The sequence below is a fragment of the Telmatherina bonti genome (genome assembly GCF_933228915.1).
Source record: "Telmatherina bonti genome assembly, chromosome: 22".
NCBI classification, from domain to species: domain Eukaryota; kingdom Metazoa; phylum Chordata; class Actinopteri; order Atheriniformes; family Telmatherinidae; genus Telmatherina; species Telmatherina bonti.
The window spans coordinates 29,568,558-29,593,135 of record NC_136631.1 but is presented as its reverse complement, the minus strand read 5'-3'; the positions used below and the strand labels follow the sequence as shown (position 1 = coordinate 29,593,135).

The 24,578-nt window shown below is 45.6% G+C and overlaps 2 protein-coding genes across 2 annotated transcripts in view; both read right to left on the bottom strand.

Annotated features, from left to right (window-relative positions):
• Positions 1–1,267: 1,267 nt before the first annotated feature.
• wdr89 (WD repeat domain 89) lies at positions 1,268–3,224 on the bottom strand (the record flags this gene model as incomplete). The annotated part of the gene is made up of 2 exons (XM_079261672.1): positions 3,125–3,224; positions 1,268–2,418 (listed from the first exon to the last, which is right to left on the bottom strand). The coding sequence occupies exon 2, from the start codon at positions 2,411–2,413 to the stop codon at positions 1,268–1,270; it is 1,146 nt and encodes a 381-aa protein (XP_079117798.1). The 5' UTR covers positions 2,414–2,418; positions 3,125–3,224.
• Positions 3,225–10,578: 7,354 nt separating this feature from the next.
• Positions 10,579–24,578, bottom strand: part of sgpp1b (sphingosine-1-phosphate phosphatase 1b) — a 29,684-nt gene continuing 15,684 nt past the window's right edge. Inside the window, exon 3 of the mRNA XM_079262786.1 lies at positions 10,579–12,459. Within this exon, the coding sequence (XP_079118912.1) occupies positions 11,911–12,459 (549 nt within the window). The 3' untranslated portion in view covers positions 10,579–11,910. The remainder of the gene's footprint in view (positions 12,460–24,578) is intronic.

Below are 24,578 nucleotides of genomic sequence, written 5' to 3'. Positions count from 1 at the left end.
TGCTCGGGGACTTCAATGCTCACGTGGGCAATGACAGTGAGACCTGGAGGGGAGTGATTGGGAGGCATGGTCCCCCCCCCCCGAACCTGAGTGTTATTGGACTTCTGTGCTCGTCATGGATTGTCCATAACGAACACTATGTTCCAACATAAGAGTGTCCATATGTACACCTGGCATCAGGACTCCCTGGGCCGCAGTTCGATGATTGATTTTTGTAGTCGTATCGTCGGACCTGCGGCCACATGCCTTGGACACTTGGGTGAAGAGGGGGGCTGTAAACTGATCACCACCTGGTGGTGAGTTGGCTCAGATGGTGGGGGAGGAAGCTGGTCAGGTCAGGAGGCCCCAACGTGTGGTGAGGGTCTGCTGGGAACGTCTGGTGGAGTACCCCGTCAGAGCGAGCTTCAACTGTGTCCAGAGTGAGGCGGAAGATTTAGCGTGGACTCTTTTCTGTGCCTCTGCTGTGGAGGCGGCCGGCCGGAGCTGTGGCCGTGAGGCAGAAATCCCAGACCTGTTGGTGAACCCCACGAGGGACCAGGGAACATTCGGGACTGAGACCACAGCTTCATAGAAGAATCCTGGAGAACCGACAGTAAGTCCAGTCTGTCCTGGTCCTCTGCAAGTCCACTTGGTTTTTACCATAATTAATGATCCCAAAAGCTTGTGACGAACTTCCTGAAAATAAACTAACTTCACCACTGTTTCTTTTTCCAGCGACATGGAAAACTACATCATAACAACTGTCTTCTCTTTGATTTTAATTATAATTCCGAAGTACGAGTACGACGCGAGCATCCTGCTTCGCTTCTTTCAGCAGCTACGTAGGAGAAGGAGGAGAAAGTGCTGGAGACGGGAGGCAGAAGACAGCGTGGAATATGTGCGGCATCGGGACGGGATGATGAGCATGCGCAGAACGACCTGATTAAACAGTTCGGATTAAAAACGGGAATAAAGCAGCCACTTTACTTCGAAAGTGAGTTTAATTCTGAATCGTCGTTTTCATTCAGACTCAGACTTCATGGTCATGTTTCATCTGTTTCAAGCGGATTTAACTTTTATTTGGAGTTAAAAGTCATGATTATATGAATGATATATTCCATACAAGCTGCTCTGCATACAAACCTGTTCCAGGTAAAATCCACATCGCAACGTCTCCTCAGAAACTGATCTGGTTTTGTGTTTTTGATGCAAATAAACTTAACAACAGATCAACAGACGAACTATGATGTCACAGAAAAGCCTTCCTTCTGACATCATTCTGATGGACTCAGTCTTTGTTTCGTCCCGTCTTCTCTCTGTGGTATCTGTGTTTTTTATGAGGTCTGGATTTGAGTTTCAGAGCCGATTCGCTCTTCATCGATTCCTCTTTTTCTGCAGCAGGTGGCTTCCTACCTGGTTTCCATAGTAACAGCTGAGCATCCTCCCCCCCGGTGACCAGAGCCTCCCCTGCTGCGTCCCACAGGAAGCAGCGCACCGTGGAGGTGTGGCCACCTGTCAGACTTCTGAGCAAACGGAGCCCCCCGCTGTCACACTCCATCAGGTGGAGATCCCCGCTGTTCGCCCCCCCCACCACCAGCAGCTTCTCGGCCGCCTCCAGCCACCGCCCCCCCACCAAGTAATCCAGGCTCCCCCCATCAGGGAGCAGAGTGAGGCTGCGAGCGTCTGAGCTGGAGAAGATGGTGAGAGGCTGGTCTGTGTCGAGCTGGACCGTGTCCCACAGCTGCAGACCCTGGTCGTGGTTCAGGCACAGCAGCTGGGAGTAGTCCGGACCAGACCAGCACACCGAGCTGGCCGACGAGTCGCTGTTACAGGTCAGCAGCAGCGCCTCCTCCTCCGCTCCCCGGCTCAGGTCAAAAACATTAACAAGCCCGTCGGTCGACCCGGACGCCAGCCGGTCTTTGTCCCGCGGGTGGAAGCACACCTGAGTGATGTCATCGCTATGAGACTCGGAGTACACCCCCAGAGGTCTTCCATCAGGTTTTCTGGGGTCCCAGAAGACCAGGAAGCTGTCTTCATCGTTGACCTGCTCAGTGCCGGCGCACAGCAGCGTGTCGCTGCAGTTCAGGTCGAAGCTGCAGAAGCAGTGTGAAGCGTCACTGCTGAACAGCTGCGCCGCACCGGTTCCAGGACTCCGCAGGTCCCACGCCCGGACCGTCCCGTCTGCAGAGGCCGAGTACAGCAGCTGGGTGGAGCCGTGAGCAAAGCAGAGCCCGCACAGTGGCCCCGTGTGGCCCCGGTACTGCCCCAGCGGGTCCAGAGTGTGTCTGTCATGCAGGTGGATGACGAAGCCGGAGCAGGACGCAGCCAGTGGGCCGGACGGCCGCAGGGCGGCGTGCAGCAGGTAGGTGGGCGTCTTCGGACGGGACCGCCGGGCGACCGACAGACCACGCAGCTTCTCCACCAAACTTTCCATGGAAGCTGAAACAGAAGAGATGCGGCCGGTCTGTTCTGGAAGGAAACGGATCACAGGAATATGACCGACCTGCCGACTGCGTGGCCTACTCTCCATCTCTTTGTAAGGACTTTGTAACAACTTTATCGTGTACAACACAGACACGACAAAATACACAACATAACAAGGTGATTAATATACAGTCATGTAACCATAAGTCTGACTGTAAACATGTTCAAATAACTTTTTTCTTTACTGACTAGTTTATATTTATTAGTGGAAACCAACATTAACTGGTTTATTTCTAAATAAAGTTTTGCTGTTCTGACGTGTGGATTATATCTAACAAGCAAAACTTTCCCTGAAGAAGAAAAAGTTTTTTCTTCTGTTGGATCAGCGGGTTTTCATGGTGAAGAGAAGCTGATGATGCTGCTGGACACTGCTCTGTTACAACCCAGATTATCCCACATCATCACATCTTCTGGATCTTTCCCTCAGCAGCTGCCATTTATGACGTCAGTCTGTAAACATCCATCCGGGTAACTTTATGAAGAATTTCGTCATTAATAATAAAATATTTACGGATCATTTTGATTTTCTTCCAGTTAAATCATGAAACCAGGTTACGAACAAAATATTTTTATCATTTAATCATCTATATGTGATATAAATCTGGTGATGAACCAGTCATGAGACCTAGTGACGTCATACCGACGTGACGTGTTGACGTACCGACTTCCGGGAATCCTGAACCTTGTAGAACCTTTCTGGGTCCCTTTGGATAAAGTTCTGGATAAAATGTTGATGTAAACTGAACACAGATCAGAACCGAAGTCACGTTTCTGTCCGCTGCGCGCGAGCGTCACATTATTTACAGACCGTCCGGAACCTTTTGCGCGAAGCAAAGTTCCGTTTGAGTGTTTTACTGAGTTTCCGGTCCCTGCACGAGCAAAAACAACAACAACAACAACAACAACAATAATAATAATAATAATAACAATAATAATGTTGTTATTATTAATAATAATAATAATAATAATAATAATAATAATAATAATAATAATAATAATGTTGGAAATAATCACCTCATGTACTCGGGCAGGATGAGCTTTCAGATGAATCTTTGACATCTGCCCGCAGAACTCCAGCTGGGAAGTCAGAAATGACCTGTTTTCCAGCGACCTGGTGTTTGGTGTGTAAAATCCTGCTGGGGGTCTGTTTGTTTTATTTGTCTAAATCACCGTTTTTTATGCAACGAGTTGAGAAACCCTTTTACTTTGAAAGTTTTTCTGAGGTTTATTTATTTACTGCGTCACAATCAAAGTGTCCTGTAGACAAATCAGAGGCCTCCACATGGTGGCAGCATCAGCCTGCTCAGACAGCTGGGCTGCAGACCTGCAGGCTCCATCTGGACTGTTGTGCTGTTTATTTCACATGTAACTGCTGTTTTCCTCTGTGACCTCCTGCGGGCTGATTGGAACTTATCAAGATGAATGAGACTGTAGCTGAACCTTCAGTGTCGTCAGCTTTCACATTTAGAAGGAAGGAAATTCATGAGAAATGAAACTTAGAGCAGGGGTGCCCAAAGTGGGGCCCGCGGGCCAAAATCTGCCCGGCAGCACTTTGCTTTTGGTCCGCTAGTCGTTGTTTCTATCAATGCCGAATACTGACTCACACCTCCATGACATCCTCACCTTGTCAATCAGCCGGGTGCAACCCAACATGGAGAGACTGGTCATGTCCAAAGATCAGCTTCATGTGTCCCACTAAGTATCAGCACCTTGCCTTGTTCAACATGCATTGTTCCTTAATGCTGACATGCTGCACTGCGTTGCAGTTTAGTGGCTGTAATTATTGCTTCTTGCTCCTCCAACTATGGCTTTATTGTTTTATTGCCATATTGATTTTTTATGTAACGTTTTATTTGCCCAGATAGGAAAAACACTGTATTTGCTATTGAACAATAATTGAAATAACTTTATACACTTGTGTTTAATCCTTAAAGCTGCAGTGTTTGGGCCGTGGCTCACTGGATCATTTTCAGTTTGGCTCTTGGAGGGAAAAAGTTTGGGCACCCCTGACTGAGAGTTGGAGCATCTGTCCTCTGCAGCTGGCCAGTTCTGGCAGGGTGAAGTGGGAAACTGGTCATGCTGGGACAAACCACACCATCATGTGAGGATGGAGAGCAGCAGGAAGAACATTGACTCTGAGACAACCACATCACTTAACCATCAGGAGCTGCAGGATCCACAGAGGAGACGTTCTGCTGATTAAAAAAAGGAATATCTGCTTTTGAGATGATAGAAAGAGGTCATTTAAGCACTGAACATGTCTGAACACTCAGCACTGCCTGGAAGCAGATGGTCTCCAGCAGCAGAAGACCACATCTGGTTCCCCCTCCTGTCAGCTAACAGGAAACTCAGGCTACAGGTGGTCCTGATGAAGAGGAGGTGATAGAAGGTTCGGATGCTACTGTACATACACTATTCACAAAAAGTTAGGGATATTCAGCTTTTGGGTGAAATTTCACAACAAGCCTAAAATGCATTCAAACCTGTACAGGTGAACTTAATGTGATCTTCTCTAAGCTTTTAAATGCACGTGTCCAACTGTTAAATGTTTCAATAAATTTTGCACAAGTTGCTGTTCTCTAACAAGAAGCTTAACGGCAAAAATCAGGGCAGGTGTGTGATCCTTGAATTGACCAATAAATGTCCTGGTTCAATTAGAGCTGGTGTTTAAACAGTTGTCCTCATCATGCTGTTCACATTTTGACATCATGAGACCAAGACGACGCCTAACGATGGAACAACAGTCCCTTGCCATTGTGATGCTTCAAACAGGACGTTCAGACAGAAGTGGCCACTGAGCTTGGAGTGTCGCAGAGTGTCATCAGCAGGTTGCAACAGAGATATGGAGAGACTGGAAGAGTCACAGAAAGGCCTAGAAGTGGACGTCCTTTGGCCACATCCCGTGCTGATGACCGCTACATTGTGAACACTGCCCTGAGAAACCGGATGATGAATGCCACTCAACTCCAGGCACGTTTAAGAGAGGTGAGAGGCACCCAAGTGTCACGTCAGACCATTCCAAACCGTTTCCATCAGCGTGGTCTGCGTGCTAGACGACCTGCACGGGTACCTGACCACACCACCAGGCACAGGCATCATCGTCTTGCATGGGCCAGGGAGCATTTACGCTGGACGAGGAACCAGTGGGCCTCAGTGCTGTTCTCTGATGAAAGTCGATTCACACTGAGCAGAAATGATGGCCGGCAACGATGTTGGAGACGTCAGGGAGAGCGCTATGCATCAGCCACTGTTGTCACCAGGCCAGCTTTTGGTGGTGGCGGTGTTACAGTGTGGGCAGGGGTGTCCACTTGGTACAGAACTGCCCTACACTTTGTGAATGGTACAGTGACAAGTCCAAACTACCTGAATAACATCATTAATCCAGTGATTGTGCCCCTACATGAACAGAACAGGCCTAATTTCATCTTCATGGACGACAATGCTCCTGCTCATCGAGGCCGCATCATCAGGGAACGGCTGTTGGAGACTGGTGGACCTCAAATGGAACGGCCTGCACTCTCTCCAGACCTGAATCCCATTGAAAACCTGTGGGATCAGCTGAGCCGTCGTGTAGAGGCTCGAAACCCTGCACCCCAGAACCTCAATGACCTGAGGGCTGCCCTTCAAGAAGAGTGGGATGCCATGCCTCAGCAGGCAATAAGTTGCCTTGTGAACAGCATGAGACGTCGTTGTCAAGCTGTAATTGATGCTCAAGGGCACATGACGAGATATTGAGACGTTCAAATTTTTTGTTGTGGTGTAACTACCATTGTTGTTACCTTTTGTGTTGAATGAATTTTTTGAGATGAGGAAATCAGTAGTGCATCCTTCTACTTAAATGTCTTACTTTTATGATATTATATCACTGTAGCATGAACATATTGCATTTACCATAAATTTCACCTGAAAGCCAAATATCCCTAACTTTTTGTGAGTAGTGTATCTGCATGTATACAAGATTATTTTTAGCTTTTACATTTTATACATTTTTTTAAAAATGTAAATTTTTCCACATGCTCTTACCTTATTCGTAGAATAGCTGCATTTCAACTTTAATAATATTATTCCGTGCTTTTATGTTGCACCTTATCACAGAAACAAGTTTCTACTCTGTGAAACGTGTTCACAGAGAATGGCATCAAAGTTTTTCTGATTTCTCTGACACGAAGGTGGGAATGAAAACAACAATTTCATTTTACACAAACAGAATTTTATTCGCAATTTCAGATTTGACATGAAATTCCTGGAAATAGTTTGTATAAAAATACAAGAAACTGCATAAAATGTATTTTCATTTGATGATTTATAAAAGAAAAATCTACTTTTTAGGTTTTGGGATCCTGTCTGCAGGGTGGTCTACCTGAAGTTTCCTGCTGGTCTGCATGACGTCAGGTGGGATGTCAGATGATTCAAACAGAAAATGACTAAAAGCAGCAGACCGGATATTAATAAAGGTCTTTATGTGGAAATAAAGTTACATTCATGATTTATTAAATCTTAATGCGATGCAACAGAATCAGAAGACGTATTACATGTCACTGGATTTATCTAAACCAGTTCAGACTAGATGCCAGTAGCTGGCTCACATCTCATACCATCACATAGAATAAAAGAGCTGAAAATATGATTTATGAATATAAATGATGTCATTATAGATAATCTATCAGTTCCTGTTGATATAAATCAGGATGAATTTAGATTCAACAGTGTGATGATAAAACTGTTTACAGACAGAAAAGAACCCGAATTCATCGAAGGGGAAAAGGTTTTGCGTTCAGGTGGACAAAGAGGACCGTCGGTCCGAGCTCACAGGGAACCAGAACCATTCAGAACCAGAACAGACCTCGTGGGTCACACAAAAACCACAGTTCAGACTTTACACGTCTACAAGACCGGAGGAAGAACAGGAATGTCCTCAAACAAGGCACTGAACCAGAAGACATCTCTGGTTGTGGTCCTGGGTCTGACCTGGACCAGGTCTCTTCCCCAGGTCTGACCCAGGACCACAACCAGATCCAGGTCAGACCAGAGGAAGAGACCTGATCCAGGTCAGACCAGAGGAAGAGACCTGATCCAGGTCAGACCAGAGGCAGAGACCTGATCCAGGTCAGACCTGAGGAAGAGACCTGATCCAGGTCTGACCAGAGGAAGAGACCTGATCCAGGTCTGACCAGAGGAAGAGACCTGATCCAGGTCTGATCCAGGTCAGACCTGATCCAGGTCTGATCCAGGTCAGACCAGAGGAAGAGACCTGATCCAGGTCTGACCAGAGGAAGAGACCTGATCCAGGTCAGACCAGAGGCAGAGACCTGATCCAGGTCTGACCAGAGGAAGAGACCTGATCCAGGTCAGACCAGAGGAAGAGACCTGATCCAGGTCAGACCAGAGGCAGAGACCTGATCCAGGTCTGACCAGAGGAAGAGACCTGATCCAGGTCAGACCAGAGGCAGAGACCTGATCCAGGTCAGACCTGATCCAGGTCTGACCAGAGGAAGAGACCTGATCCAGGTCAGACCAGAGGAAGAGACCTGATCCAGGTCTGATCCAGGTCAGACCAGAGGAAGAGACCTGATCCAGGTCAGACCAGAGGCAGAGACCTGATCCAGGTCTGACCAGAGGAAGAGACCTGATCCAGGTCAGACCAGAGGCAGAGACCTGATCCAGGTCAGACCAGAGGCAGAGACCTGATCCAGGTCAGACCTGAGGAAGAGACCTGATCCAGGTCTGACCAGAGGAAGAGACCTGATCCAGGTCTGACCAGAGGAAGAGACCTGATCCAGGTCAGACCAGAGGCAGAGACCTGATCCAGGTCAGACCAGAGGAAGAGACCTGATCCAGGTCAGACCAGAGGAAGAGACCTGATCCAGGTCAGACCAGAGGAAGAGACCTGATCCAGGTCAGACCAGAGGCAGAGACCTGATCCAGGTCTGACCAGAGGAAGAGACCTGATCCAGGTCTGACCAGAGGAAGAGACCTGATCCAGGTCAGACCAGAGGAAGAGACCTGATCCAGGTCTGACCAGAGGCAGAGACCTGATCCAGGTCAGACCAGAGGCAGAGACCTGATCCAGGTCAGACCAGAGGCAGAGACCTGATCCAGGTCAGACCTGAGGAAGAGACCTGATCCAGGTCAGACCAGAGGCAGAGACCTGATCCAGGTCAGACCAGAGGCAGAGACCTGATCCAGGTCAGACCTGAGGAAGAGACCTGATCCAGGTCTGACCAGAGGAAGAGACCTGATCCAGGTCAGACCAGAGGAAGAGACCTGATCCAGGTCAGACCAGAGGCAGAGACCTGATCCAGGTCTGACCAGAGGAAGAGACCTGATCCAGGTCTGATCCAGGTCAGACCAGAGGAAGAGACCTGATCCAGGTCAGACCAGAGGCAGAGACCTGATCCAGGTCAGACCAGAGGAAGAGACCTGATCCAGGTCAGACCTGAGGCAGAGACCTGATCCAGGTCAGACCAGAGGAAGAGACCTGATCCAGGTCAGACCAGAGGAAGAGACCTGATCCAGGTCAGACCAGAGGAAGAGACCTGATCCAGGTCAGACCAGAGGCAGAGACCTGATCCAGGTCAGACCATAGGAAGAGACCTGATCCAGGTCAGACCAGAGGCAGAGACCTGATCCAGGTCTGACCAGAGGAAGAGACCTGATCCAGGTCTGACCAGAGGCAGAGACCTGATCCAGGTCTGACCTGAGGAAGAGACCTGATCCAGGTCAGACCAGAGGAAGAGACCTGATCCAGGTCAGACCAGAGGCAGAGACCTGATCCAGGTCAGACCAGAGGCAGAGACCTGATCCAGGTCTGATCCAGGTCAGACCAGAGGAAGAGACCTGATCCAGGTCAGACCAGAGGAAGAGACCTGATCCAGGTCAGACCAGAGGAAGAGACCTGATCCAGGTCAGACCAGAGGCAGAGACCTGATCCAGGTCAGACCAGAGGCAGAGACCTGATCCAGGTCAGACCAGAGGAAGAGACCTGATCCAGGTCAGACCAGAGGAAGAGACCTGATCCAGGTCTGACCAGAGGAAGAGACCTGATCCAGGTCTGACCAGAGGAAGAGACCTGATCCAGGTCAGACCAGAGGAAGAGACCTGATCCAGGTCAGACCAGAGGAAGAGACCTGATCCAGGTCAGACCAGAGGCAGAGACCTGATCCAGGTCAGACCAGAGGGAGAGACCTGATCCAGGTCAGACCAGAGGCAGAGACCTGATCCAGGTCAGACCAGAGGCAGAGACCTGATCCAGGTCAGACCAGAGGAAGAGACCTGATCCAGGTCAGACCAGAGGCAGAGACCTGATCCAGGTCAGACCTGAGGAAGAGACCTGATCCAGGTCAGACCAGAGGAAGAGACCTGATCCAGGTCAGACCAGAGGAAGAGACCTGATCCAGGTCAGACCTGAGGCAGAGACCTGATCCAGGGCTGACCAGAGGAAGAGACCTGATCCAGGTCAGACCAGAGGAAGAGACCTGATCCAGGTCAGACCAGAGGCAGAGACCTGATCCAGGTCAGACCAGAGGAAGAGACCTGATCCAGGTCAGACCAGAGGAAGAGACCTGATCCAGGTCAGACCAGAGGAAGAGACCTGATCCAGGTCAGACCAGAGGCAGAGACCTGATCCAGGTCAGACCAGAGGAAGAGACCTGATCCAGGTCTGACCTGAGGAAGAGACCTGATCCAGGTCAGACCAGAGGAAGAGACCTGATCCAGGTCTGACCTGAGGAAGAGACCTGATCCAGGTCAGACCAGAGGAAGAGACCTGATCCAGGTCAGACCAGAGGAAGAGACCTGATCCAGGTCTGATCCAGGTCAGACCAGAGGAAGAGACCTGATCCAGGTCAGACCAGAGGAAGAGACCTGATCCAGGTCAGACCTGAGGAAGAGACCTGATCCAGGTCAGACCAGAGGCAGAGACCTGATCCAGGTCAGACCAGAGGCAGAGACCTGATCCAGGTCAGACCAGAGGAAGAGACCTGATCCAGGTCAGACCAGAGGAAGAGACCTGATGCTGGATCTGGACCCTCAGAAAAGAAATGTCTTCGTTTTAACAAACTGAATAAAAGACTTCGAGGCCGTTTAAACATCAGCTGTCCAGCTTCATCTCCTCGCGGTCGATGTCTGGTCCTCTGTCTTCTCTACGGCACTTCAGTGGAAAACAGTGAACATTGTTTAAATGACTTGTGCATGATGCCTAGGATCCGGTCTTGGACAGGACCAGGATCAGGGAATACTGATGTGGAGAAGGAAATGACAGTATTGCTGTAGGAGGAGCAGAAGCTCCAGCAGTTCTTCTTCCAGCAGCAGCGAAGGGAAACTTCCAGCTGATGGGACGTGAACTATGTCTGATTGTTTAAGGAAGATATTCTGAAACATTCCCAGGATGATCCAGGATTTTCCCATTTAGTTCTTTCCCACTTTGTGGTCTTCATCCTCCTCATCATCATTCTGTTTTTTATGACTCCTTCGAACACAGAGGCCGACAGGACGTCAGAGTTCATATAAAAGACATAAAAAATCACAACAAAGTCAGTCCAGCAGGCATGACCCTTCTTCCACATGGTCCAGTACGAACCCGGTTCCACCAACTGGTCCAGATCAAAACGGACAGGCAGAAACTGGGATCTGATCCCAGTCCTACTTTCCCAGGACCCTTCGGTTGGGGTCGGTGTTACAGACTCTACAGGGGAGGAGCTTAACACGCTGCAGTCCTCTGATTGGTGGAAAGAATCCTTCTGATCGGTGACTCAGCACTCTGAAGTAAGCAAATAAACGGAGGATTTAATGCTGTTTATAACCAGAAAAAAGCAAAACGACAACCTGCTGGACGTCCTCCATCCTCTTGCTTTGGTCCTGAGTGTCGCACCGCCACCACTTTATGCTATCACTGAGTACGGCTACCGTCCTGACCCGAGTCGGACCTGTTGGTGGAAACGGGGCAGGTGTGTGTGGAGATCAGGGTCTGAAATGTTGGACATGTGCAAAAATAACCAAGGGAAGTTTTATTTCTGTGTTTTACTGAAGTGTAGCTGAATATTCTGGATGAAATGAGACATTTCTGCGGCCTGCAGCTCCAAGCTGTATGTGGTTCTCTCCTAAAACACTTCACAGTGACAGCATTCACAGAATGTAAATTCTAACATTTATGTAATTATCAGTAAAAGTGGTTCGATTTCAGCATCTCAGACAACATTTCAGGGTTTTTTTCAGTTTTTTTTTTTTTTTTTGCTGTGAAATAGTGGAGGAGAAGGTCGTACAAACAACCAGGTAGAAAGACGTCACGGCCAAACAAACCGAAGCCTTTAAACAAAACACAGAAACTGAAGATGCACTTGTGAATCAAGGCTAACCTGAGCAAACAGGAGAAGGGACAAAGTCAGCATCAGTCCCCTTCTCTACTACCTCTGGACACAAAAGAAGACATTTAGCTTCTGGTTCTGGTCACTAGAGCTGCAGGAAGGCAAAGAGAAGCGGGACCAGGAAAAGGACGCTGAAGCCCACTGTCCCGTAAACCAGGCAGCGGTAGGGCAGCTCCACCTCTGTGTGCTGCCGAGCCTTCCTCACGTCGCTACTGGGCACCCCGGATACCCAGCACACCAGTGGTATGGTAACAGCCTTCATCAGGGCCCGGGTGGCCACCAGGACCAGGACCCCCAGGATGTGCCGCAGCATGGCTGTGCCTACCCGGCTGCTGCTAAAGACCGGCAGAGTCAGGGGGAGCTGGTCCGGTGTCAGATCCGGCATCAGACCCAGGCGCTGGTTGACGTGGGATGCCAAGGCCACGCCGGCCCCGGTGCCCAGGATCTGAGCGGTGTCGCCCCGTGAAGTACTCCAAGTGTCCAAGGTGAAGGAGAAGAGGCCCAGGCCCACATGGAGTGATACGATCATGAGTGGAGCGTAGCGGCAAGTAAGGTTGAAGTTGTCAATCAGGTCTAAGGCGGGCAGGATGAAGAGGAGGATGAGGATGCTGTAGAGGAAGCCAGCAATGACGTCCTGGAGGAGACAGAGACAGAAATGAATCGGCTACAGTCCTGCTGCAGAAGAACCTGGCAGTCCTGATGAATGCGTCTACAGCCAGGACACATTAAACTAGTAAATAAGGATATTTTTGTGCTCATCGTATGATTGGACAGAGTCCCTGGAATAAACAGTCACACGATAAAAAAAAAAATTAAAAAAATCAGGAAAACAAGGACAACAGTAAATCTGGAAACAGGGGAAAAAAATAAATAAATCTGGAAATCTGGAAAAGACAATTTAATAAGAAGCTTTTCTTCTTTCTTTTATTCTCCAGAGTTTATGTGGATGAACTAAAGTGAAGAGAAAAGTTCCTTCAGACAGACAGATGTCCTGCAAACAGCTGGGCAACATCCACATGCAGCCTGCAGACAGGAAGGCTGTCTGATGGTCCATCTGTAAAACTCATCACCTCTTTCTGGATGTCTACAGAATCATGTCCCAACGGATCTTTCACCCAGAAGCCAGAGATGGAACCAGATCCTGCAGCTAGTTTTCATTAACTTTATACACCAAAATGACCAGGTAAAGCACCCTGTTTCCCCGTGACACGAGGAGAAAGGTTTGCTGTGAAAAACAAACCAACGTGATGCACATGAGCTAGAAAATGTGTTCAAATGTCTTCCTACCCGTCTGTCTGGGAAAGAGAGGAGTAAACATGAGGATACTGGTGAAAGTACCATCAGACCAGACCAGTTCTTCCTCCCTCATCCTGCTCACTAGCAGTAAGACAACAGGGAGGAGGATAAGGAGGCTGAAGATGTTGAGGACATCTGCAACCACAGACCTACTGCAGAAGCAACCATGCTGTTTATAAGCACAGGATGGTGAGATCCTTTACGGTGTGCAGGAACCTGCTGGGTGTCCTCAGTGTTTCACTTCCCCAGAAACATTTCAGCTTTACTGATGTTTGAAAAATGAAACCACAAGAAATCATTTCCAACTTTAATCTGACTTTTAACCTGAAGTTTGGAACCAGGATGTTGGAGGATATTCTGACTGAATCCAGCAGGATGTTGGAGGATCTTCTGACTGAATCCTAGCAGGATGTTGGAGGATCTTCTGACTGAATCCCAGCAGGATGTTGGAGGATCTTCTGACTGAATCCAGCAGGATGTTGGAGGATCTTCTGACTGGATCCCAGCAGGATGTTGGAGGATCTTCTGACTGGATCCCAGCAGGATGTTGGAGGATCTTCTGACTGGATCCCAGCAGGATGTTGGAGGATCTTCTGACTGAATCCAGCAGGATGTTGGAGGATCTTCTGACTGAATCCAGCAGGATGTTGGAGGATCTTCTGACTGAATCCAGCAGGATGTTGGAGGATCTTCTGACTGAATCCAGCAGGATGTTGGAGGATCTTCTGACTGGATCCCAGCAGGATGTTGGAGGATATTCTGACTGGATCCCAGCAGGATGTTGGAGGATCTTCTGACTGGATCCCAGCAGGATGTTGGAGGATCTTCTGACTGGATCCCAGCAGGATGTTGGAGGATCTTCTGACTGGATCCCAGCAGGATGTTGGAGGATCTTCTGACTGGATCCCAGCAGGATGTTTGTTTGTTTGTTTATTCATTTGTTTCAAACCAAATTCACAATTTGCAAAAACAATTTTACAATTTTTTTTTTACAATTTTGGTTTGAAAAGGGGGATGGGAGAAGCAATGCTTATTTTAGTCCACCCCCTTCACACACCACGCAGCATAACACAAAACAAAATTACAAAATTTACACAATAATCAACACAGACAAGACAAGACAAGACAATGACAAAGACAGGCCCAACGCACTCCCGACCGCCCCCCGCTCTTCCCGATCACATGACTTCAATACATTTTAACATGTTATCAACCATGTGTTTTACACAGCAAACATAATCAGGTAATACACTTCTAACACATAATACATAGACAGAAATTTGACACTCGGTGCATGTGCCTGGCCATGAAGTTTTCACTGCCTCATCTCCTCCTGGTACTCACTCATTACCTTCCTTTTAAACATACTTTTAAACAACAAAAGATTTTTTACAAATTTTCATTTCCTCAGATAAGTTGTTCCATAGAGTGACTCCCCTCACAGAAATACACATAGCCTTTAGAGTTGTCCTTACTTTTGTCTGATATAGTTTATGACTTCCTCTCAAATTATATGCATGATGAGCATCTCTATCTTGAAATAAATTTTGAATATTGACAGGCAGAGAATTTGTTGATGCTCTGTACATGATTTGTGCCATTTTATAATTTACCACATCATGTAATTTTAAGTTAAATGTGTTAAGAAAAAGTGGGTTGGTGTGATCATTATATTTAACTTTATGAACAACTCTAATGGCTCTTTTTTGGAGAATGATCAATGGTAACAAATTTGATTTGTAACAATTTCCCCACACTTCGATACAGTAATTTAAATATGACATTATGAAGGAATGGTAAAGGATAAGCAAAGCACTCTGATTCAGTATCAGACTACATCGCTTCATCACACCCACACACTTGGCAACTTTTGAGCGCAAGTAACAGATATGGGGTTTCCAAGACATCTTTTCATCAATAACCACACCTAAAAACACAATTTCCTGTACTCTATTACTGTATTTTGTATGGTTATTTGTATTGGCATATCCTTTTTCCGGTTACCAAACAGTATAAGCTTCGTCTTTTTTACATTCAATGACAGCTTATTTATATTAAACCCGTTTTTTAATTTATACATTTCTTCATTAACATCTTTCAGAAGTTTCTCCAGGTCATGCCCTGAACATAAAATATTTGTATCATCTGCAAAAAGTATAAATTTCATTATTTCAGATATTTTACAAATATCATTAATGTAAAGTAAAAATAGTGTTGGCCCGAGAATAGAGCCCTGAGGCACACCACACTTTATATTCTTACAATTAGATTTATACTGTTCAACCTGGACAAACTGATGCCTGTCCCTCAGATAACTCCCTATCCATCTATGTGGTAGTCCTCTAATGCCATATTTTTCCAATTTATCTAGTAATATGCTATGATCAATGGTATCAAAAGCCTTTTGTAAATCAATAAAAATTCCCATAATAAATTTATTGTTGTCAATATACCTTGTGATTTCCTCCACTAATTCAATTAAGGCAAGTGATGTTGATCGATTTTGTCTAAAACCATATTGGCTATTAGAGAGCAATTTATTTTTTTCAATAAAAGTATGTAATCTTGAATTAAATAGTTTTTCTAGTATTTTTGAAAACTGTGGTGAGAGAGAGACAGGACGGTAGTTTGTAAAGGTGTGTTTATCACCTGCTTTAAATAATGGAACTACTTTTGCAATTTTCATTTGAGAAGGAAATTGTCCATGCTCAAATGATAAGTTGCATATATGTGTAAATGTTGGAGGATATTCTGACTGAATCCCAGCAGGATGTTGGAGGATCTTCTGACTGAATCCCAGCAGGATGTTGGAGGATCTTCTGACTGAATCCAGCAGGATGTTGGAGGATCTTCTGACTGAATCCCAGCAGGATGTTGGAGGATCTTCTGACTGAATCCAGCAGGATGTTGGAGGATCTTCTGACTGAATCCAGCAGGATGTTGGAGGATCTTCTGACTGAATCCCAGCAGGATGTTGGAGGATCTTCTGACTGAATCCCAGCAGGATGTTGGAGGATCTTCTGACTGGATCCCAGCAGGATGTTGGAGGATATTCTGACTGAATCCCAGCAGGATGTTGGAGGATCTTCTGACTGAATCCCAGCAGGATGTTGGAGGATCTTCTGACTGAATCCCAGCAGGATGTTGGAGGATCTTCTGACTGGATCCCAGCAGGATGTTGGAGGATCTTCTGACTGAATCCCAGCAGGATGTTGGAGGATCTTCTGACTGAATCCTAGCAGGATGTTGGAGGATATTCTGACTGGATCCCAGCAGGATGTTGGAGGATCTTCTGACTGAATCCCAGCAGGATGTTGGAGGATCTTCTGACTGAATCCAGCAGGATGTTGGAGGATATTCTGACTGAATCCAGCAGGATGTTGGAGGATCTTCTGACTGAATCCAGCAGGATGTTGGAGGATATTCTGACTGAATCCCAGCAGGATGTTGGAGGATCTTCTGACTGAATCCCAGCAGGATGTTGGGAGGATCTTCTCACTGAATCCCAGCAGGATGTTGGAGGATCTTCTGACTGAATCCCAGCAGGATGTTGGAGGATATTCTGACTGAATCCCAGCAGGATGTTGGAGGATCTTCTGACTGGATCCCAGCAGGATGTTGGAGGATCTTCTGACTGGATCCCAGCAGGATGTTGGAGGATCTTCTGACTGGATCCCAGAATGGAAATTTTACATTTGCAGATGCATCAGATGAATCTGGTATTTTGAACTTTTCCCTTTTGTTTACAGATTTTTGGTTTTTGGTTTGGTTTTGGTTTTTGAACTGAGCTGTTCAGGTTAAAGGTCACGTTAAAGACCAAACAACATTGTAAACTCATTAATAAAGTTGATAAATAATAAGTAAACGAACCTGGAGATCTATTATTGTATGAAACAGCCAGTGGTACTCGTATCGTTTTGGTTTATTTGTTATTGGTAACATTATCTATTACCAATGTTTTCTGTGTACCTTTGTAGTTCCATGGTCACTTGTTATTATGAGAGACAGTTTGGGTTCGGGTTAGGAACTTCCTTCACTGGAACATTAAAGGCGTCCGTTTGCTTCGACAGGTTTGGAATCAGTGTTTTCTCAGGAGATGAAATCAGTAATCAGTGGAGTTTATTCTTGACAGCAGGCCCGACCCACTGATCAGTCACTACGAAGGCAAGCAAAGCTCCAGCTACAGTAACAAGATCAATTTGGCTGCTTAAACACGTTTAGGTCCATTTGATCTGCCAGTCAATCATTAACTGGTGCTGCACAGAGCTGCAGAGGTGGCGTCACTCTCTGGCTCATCGGTCAACAGCAAGCGTCCAGCTGGCAGCTCGCTATCATTCGAACCTTCTGACCACACTCAGCAGTTAGATAACACAGGGAAGTCTCGCTGGTGATTACTGGGGTTTGTGACTTTATTGCTGCCGCTGCAAACTTTTATCAGCAGTCGTTAACCACATGTAGACTGGAGGCTTTCTCTCAGACATCTGTCATTTCTCCTCTACTGACACAAGTACAGGCAACTTGTATATATTCAGCTGGAAAAAACATTTGAAGCCATAGCTTCTAACAGACAGTCCTGAAGAAAACAACACGGTGGATGTCAGCTGGCTGTACCTCAGACTGGACACGTTAATAATCTTGACGCTAAACTGATTTGTCACTGCCCACATTTTTTAGCTCGTATGAATATTTCAGACAACACTAAACTAATTTATTATTGTTTCTTTACTGTGGCTATGTAACCTGCTGCAGTAATCTGACCAATCAGCTGGAGCTGGAAACCCACTTCCTTAGCTTAACCAAAGTATTATGTCTGCAAGCACAGCAATATTCTGATGTTGGTATTGGTATGCTTTATGCTGGCATGACTTTGGTTGTGTATATTTGTGACCTCTGCTCTCTCATTTTTAATTATTTAATTTGATGAGAAGAAAAAGCTGTTTGTTCTGGACTTCTTAAAACAGCCTGGTGCTTTCTGTCCAAAGGCTTTTGGAACAACAGAAAACTGATATGATATCAGTAAATGGGAATATCATATTTGTAGCTCATGAAAACGCTACATACATCTACAGCTAAGTTGCTGCATAACTGGAATAACGTAAGTGAAACGACTGGGAGCAGGACTTACTGGTGGGGTTGGATTAAATCAAAGAATGCATGTCTCTGAGGGAGGGTTCTACAGGTGGACCTGAATAGGAATACATATATTATGATGACACTGAAGCTGGCTCGGTGAGGACATGTTCATGTGTAGATGTAGATTAATCATGTAGATTTATTTGGCGTGTTGATTTCCAGAGCAGTTAGACTACCAGGCTTTTGCTAAAAAGAGGGTCTGGTCCTAAAATCAAGGACTGTGTTTCTGACACAAGCTGCAAGTAAAACCAAATTACCCAAAACATGTTGTTGGTTTTGTTTTGATCAGGCTAAAAACATATCGGTGATAAGCTATGTACATCTACAGTACATGTAGATCTGCTCGGACTGCAGCGCGGAGCTCTATGAGTACAGAGCTACGTGTGCTCTTTAGGATGCATTTTCTCAGCCATGTTTGCCTTCCGAGTTTCTTCTTCATTACTTTGTATTTTCATCCTAACACGCTGTTTATATGCAGGGTGGGGCTATCAGGTATGCACTGCTGGAGGGGGAGGAGGAGAACCGGGAGAAGAAGCTTACGGAATATAAGAAATGAACAACTCCATTTGGGTCGGAACGTTTGGATTGGTCAGTTTTTACAGATTTACAGTAAACTGAGGGGTCTAACTATATTTCTTATTGTTCATGATTACAGAATGTATAAACTAGGGCTGGGCGATATGACCTTTTAGTAATATCCCGATATTTTTATGCCATGTCACGATATATGATATATATCTCGATATTTACCTTAGCCTTGAATTAATGCTTTGGTGCATACAATCACATCAGTAAGATGATTTTGTGTCTCCATTAAAACATAATTGTTCATACTGCATTAAGATATGCTGATTTTAAACATTCATGCCAAAAGGATGAAATTATAATGAAGCAAACTGATCAAAACCGTATTTATTGAACAGTTAAAGCAGTGGCAGAAACATGTCATTTTAAAACAAAGTAAAGTGCCTTTGCATGATGTAATAAATGCAACGTATGAAAATACGTGCTCTAGGGGGTGACTTTTCAAATGATGAAATAAATTTGTGGTACTTCTACCTTTTGTGGCGACACTTTTGCGACATACTTTGCATACGACAGTTGTTTGGTCAACATCGTCTCTCCGGTATCCAAACCACCGCCAGATGATGGATCCTGTACTATTTTTCTTCTATTCTTTTCTTTTTTGCCACTGAAACAGGCTATCCTTTTGAAAAATTATTTTGAATACCATTAAAACCACCTAAATCAGCTTTGTCCTCCTTTATTAAATGTTAGATTATCAAATTTAACCAAAGGATTCTTATGTTTTGTGGAATAGCTAGCTGCATGTCCAACCCCCTTCCTCTATCTGGGCTTGGGACTGCACAGTGACCCAAAAGAGACACTTTGACAGAGATACATTTATGTTTTTTTAATTTGTGTAGTTTTCTTACTTTTAGTTTAGTCTTTTTTTTTTTTTTTTAGTTTTAGCTTGCTTTGGGTTGAACTATTATAAGGCTTTGCTTTATGAATACGTTTTTTGAGTTGTCGTGTATTTTTTTTAATCGCAGTTTAATCGAGTTTAGCATAGAAATCAGTCTTATAATACAGGCAGAATGTCCTCGTATCTTCTCCAATAAACGGCTTCAGCCAGTTTTTAATTCAGGATTTGATTCCCACTCCTTTCTGTACTTTCTAGAGACATGACGAGCTACATAAATATGCTTGTGTCACACACACAGTGGATGAGGTGAGTAAGTGACAGAGGCTGTGAATGTAATCAAATATAATAATTATTTTTGCGTGACGTGAAAAACTTTGTAATTTACGTCCCACTCTGTAATCCAGAGCGGGATCAGTGGCGGATTTGGCTGTTCATTGTGACTGTAGGTGGAGTCGTGCAGGTGTCCTCTCTGCTCCTCTGACTGGCTGCAGCTGCAGCCGGAGCGACCGAGTGCTTTAGGATGGGGAGAGACTCTCGTTCATAACAATAACTTTACAATATGCGCTTTAAAGTCAGTCGACAAAACACCAGGAAAGTCTCCAATAACTCCTGTAAAAGTCGCTAGATTTGTCGCTAGTCGCTTTTCACAAAAAGTCGCCAAATTTAGCGAGAAAGTCGCCAAGTTGGCAACAGTGGCTACACGCTGCCTCTCATGACGTAGCACGTAGCTCACTTTATGTACGTAACTAGGCGCGCTTGCTTTAACTCTCTGTGCAAAGCGGTGCAGAGTCGAGGAGGAGGGAGGAAACCCCGCCCACAGCTAAAAACACCTGCGTGACAACAGGATACTCGAATATGAATATAGGCATTTTCTATATCGCACAGAGGACTAGCCACGATATCTTGAGTACATTCGATATATCGCCCAGCCCCAGTATAGACTACTATCAGGACGAGGAACCACTTCACCCAGAGGAACATGTCTCTGAGCAACATTACCGTCCCCAGCTTTAAGTGCTGTGTTGGTCTTCAGGAGCTCTTCTGAGGAGAAGGTCAGAGACACTTCTCTCCCTGCTAGATCTGGACATAAATCGGCAGCTTACACTACTGTGGCCGAAGCAAGCCCATTTTCAACCAAGCTAGCAGAGCCAGCTGAAACTGAAAGGAGGAGGGAATTGGATTTAAACACATTCAGCAATGAGGAAAAGCAAACCAGAGGCAGATGGAGGCATGATCCAAGACAAAAGCATGTCACCTGGAAAAGGAGGGAAGACTAAGTGAGGCTACCAGTGTATGAAAACATGACCTAAACTAAAGAGGCTTTCATATCTTATGCTCCAGTTGGTGTTTGACACCCTTACAATAGCAACTAACCTGTAGCAGTGAGGCCGAGGACACACCCACTGTGCAGGTTGGGTGTGGAAACAGGAACAATGGCATGACAGTATGAACCTGGGGAGATGCTGCTAGCGCCACAACAAGGTGGCAGTGCACTGGCAGACTTCTTGGACAGAAATAAATAAAACTTAGAACAAGGAATTTTCATGTGGTTTAGTGTGCTTACATTGCTAATTATAAGATTAATTTCATAGCTAGAGAACAGATGCAGTTATTTAGCTGTGAGACGATCAGAATATTGAACCTCCTCTGAGGTGAGGTTTTTTTTAGGGTGTGGTGCAGTTACTAACATAAATCCAACTAAATCCAGATCATATTGTGCCTGCCTCTGGCTGCACTACAGGATGCCAGTTATCCAGCCTTGCTTGACTCAGTAGACAGAAGTAACAGAGAGTCCTGCTGAGATATGAAGAACACAGATCTTCTTGTGGTTCCTGAGGGAAAGATCTTGACACCATCTGCAGCATACTTTTGGAATTATTTTGTTAGTTTGCTTGGAAAGGTGGCCCGCAAGCTGTAATGTCTGCTGGTTCCACACCAAGAAACTTTCACCCCGGCAACAGGTGTCTAGCAACACCAGATTGATGCAACTGATGCAAAAAAAATAGTTTGAAGTCCAGATTGGACACTTTGAGCTCCTCCCTTTGACCCCAAATACAGCAAGTTTCAAGAATCTTTGAGGCCCAACTTGGAACAAACTAGATAGATTAGACAGACAGACAGCCAGACAGATAGAGTCAAAATAAAAAAGTATTTATGTCTTTTCAAAGTAAAAACATAAAAAATGATTTTATGCAGAACTAACATGCAGACTGTGTGGACCACTTGGCTGTACTGGTCTTTAGGATCATCAAAGATTAGAAAGTCCTCTTCCCAAAACCATTACACGTCAATATTTCTCCACTTTTTCCCGTCACTTCGCTCAGTGAAATTGAACCATTTACCTACCAGTCTGATGACATGATTCTTCTGTTTTTTTTAATTAGTTTTTATTTCCTTATATTAAGTGGAATAAGGAACAGCGTGGATTTAGATACCAGACCAAACCCCGTCCTCATCATATGCATGATATGGGAAATAAAATGCATGGACTATTTTCAGAAGAATCATGTGATCAAACTTGCACTTAAAAGCGTAAAGTAATTGAGGTAATTACACATTTGGCATTTTTTTTGGGAATGAAGCTGAATGAGATATTTAAACTATAAAAAGTAGATAAGAATATTTATCTGTCAAGTTTTTCGCAGTAGAACGGGAGAGGACTTTATGTCCCTGTGTGTCCCGGTGAGAAAAGGTTTAATCTGATCTCAGGACAATGGTGGTTACCACACCTCTATAAAAGCAATGAAACATGTAAGTTTTATTACCACACCTGTGTTTACATCCAGTCATGTTGCAGATGTTAATATGATGTGTGGAACAGATATCTGCTCAGACAGTAAAATACAGCTGCTTGTTGTTCAACAGAAAACTCTGTGTCACTACTGTGACGCTACACCTTCCCAGCTCTTCTAGCTGCACTTCATCTCGGCCGCTACCAAGAGACAAGAAACAAAACACTCCAACGCAAGTTTGGACATGTGCAGAGACTCATCTAAAGTTTTCCACTGAATTCTGGCTCTTTGTGATCAGAGCTTCTGACGACACAGAAGACAGACAGATGAAGGACAGAAGACAGACAGATGAAGGACTGAGGACAGACAGATGCAGGACTGAGGACAGACAGATGATGGACTGAGGACAGACAGAAGACAGACAGATGAAGGACTGAGGACAGACAGATGAAGGACTGAGGACAGACAGAAGACAGACAGATGAAGGACTGAGGACAGACAGATGCAGGACTGAGGACAGACAGATGAAGGACTGAGGACAGACAGATGAAGGACTGAGGACAGACAGAAGACAGACAGATGAAGGACAGAAGACAGACAGATGAAGGACTGAGGACAGATGAAGGACTGAGGACAGACAGAAGACAGACAGATGAAGGACAGAAGACAGACAGATGAAGGACTGAGGACAGACAGATGAAGGACTGAGGACAGACAGATGAAGGACTGAAACAGACAGATGAAGGACAGAAGACAGACAGATGAAGGACTGAGGACTGACAGATGAAGGACTGAGGACAGACAGATGAAGGACTGAAGACAGACAGATGAAGGACAGAAGACAGACAGATGAAGGACTGAGGACAGACAGATGAAGCACTGAGGACTGACAGATGAAGGACTGAAGACATACAGATGAAGGACTGAGGACAGACAGATGAAGGACAGAAGACAGACAGATGAAGGACAGAAGACAGACAGATGAAGGATAGGGGACAGACAGATGAAGGACAGAAGACAGACAGATGAAGGATAGGGGACAGACAGATGAAGGACTGAAGACATACAGATGTAGGACTGAAGACAGACAGATGAAGGACTGAAGACATACAGATGAAGGACTGAAGACAGACAGATGTAGGACTGAAGACAGACAGATGAAGGACTGAAGACATACAGATGAAGGACTGAGGACAGACAGATGAAGGACAGAAGACAGACAGATGAAGGACTGAGGACTGACAGATGAAGGACTGAGGACAGACAGATGAAGGACAGAAGACAGACAGATGAAGGACTGAAACAGACAGATGAAGGACTGAGGACAGACAGATGAAGGACTGAGGACTGACAGATGAAGGACTGAGGACAGACAGATGAAGGACTGAAGACAGACAGATGAAGGACAGAAGACAGACAGATGAAGGACAGAAGACAGACAGATGAAGGACTGAGGACAGACAGATGAAGGACTGAGGACTGACAGATGAAGGACTGAAGACATACAGATGAAGGACTGAGGACAGACAGATGAAGGACAGAAGACAGACAGATGAAGGACAGAAGACAGACAGATGAAGGATAGGGGACAGACAGATGAAGGACAGAAGACAGACAGATGAAGGATAGGGGAAAGACAGATGAAGGACTGGAGACATACAGATGTAGGACTGAAGACAGACAGATGAAGGACTGAAGACATACAGATGAAGGACTGAAGACAGACAGATGTAGGACTGAAGACAGACAGAAGAAGGACTGAAGACATACAGATGAAGGACTGAGGACAGACAGATGAAGGACTGAGGACTGACAGATGAAGGACTGAGGACAGACAGAAGACAGACAGATGAAGGACTGAGGACAGACAGAAGACAGACAGATGAAGGACTGAGGAGACAGATGAAGGACTGAGGACAGACAGAAGACAGACAGATGAAGGACTGAGGACAGACAGATGAAGGACTGAGGACAGACAGATGAAGGACTGAGGACAGACAGAAGACAGACAGATGAAGGACTGAGGAGACAGATGAAGGACTGAGGACAGACAGAAGACAGACAGATGCAGGACAGAGGACAGACAGAAGACAGACAGATGAAGGACAGAAGACAGACAGATGAAGGACTGAAACAGACAGATGAAGGACTGAAACAGAAAGATGA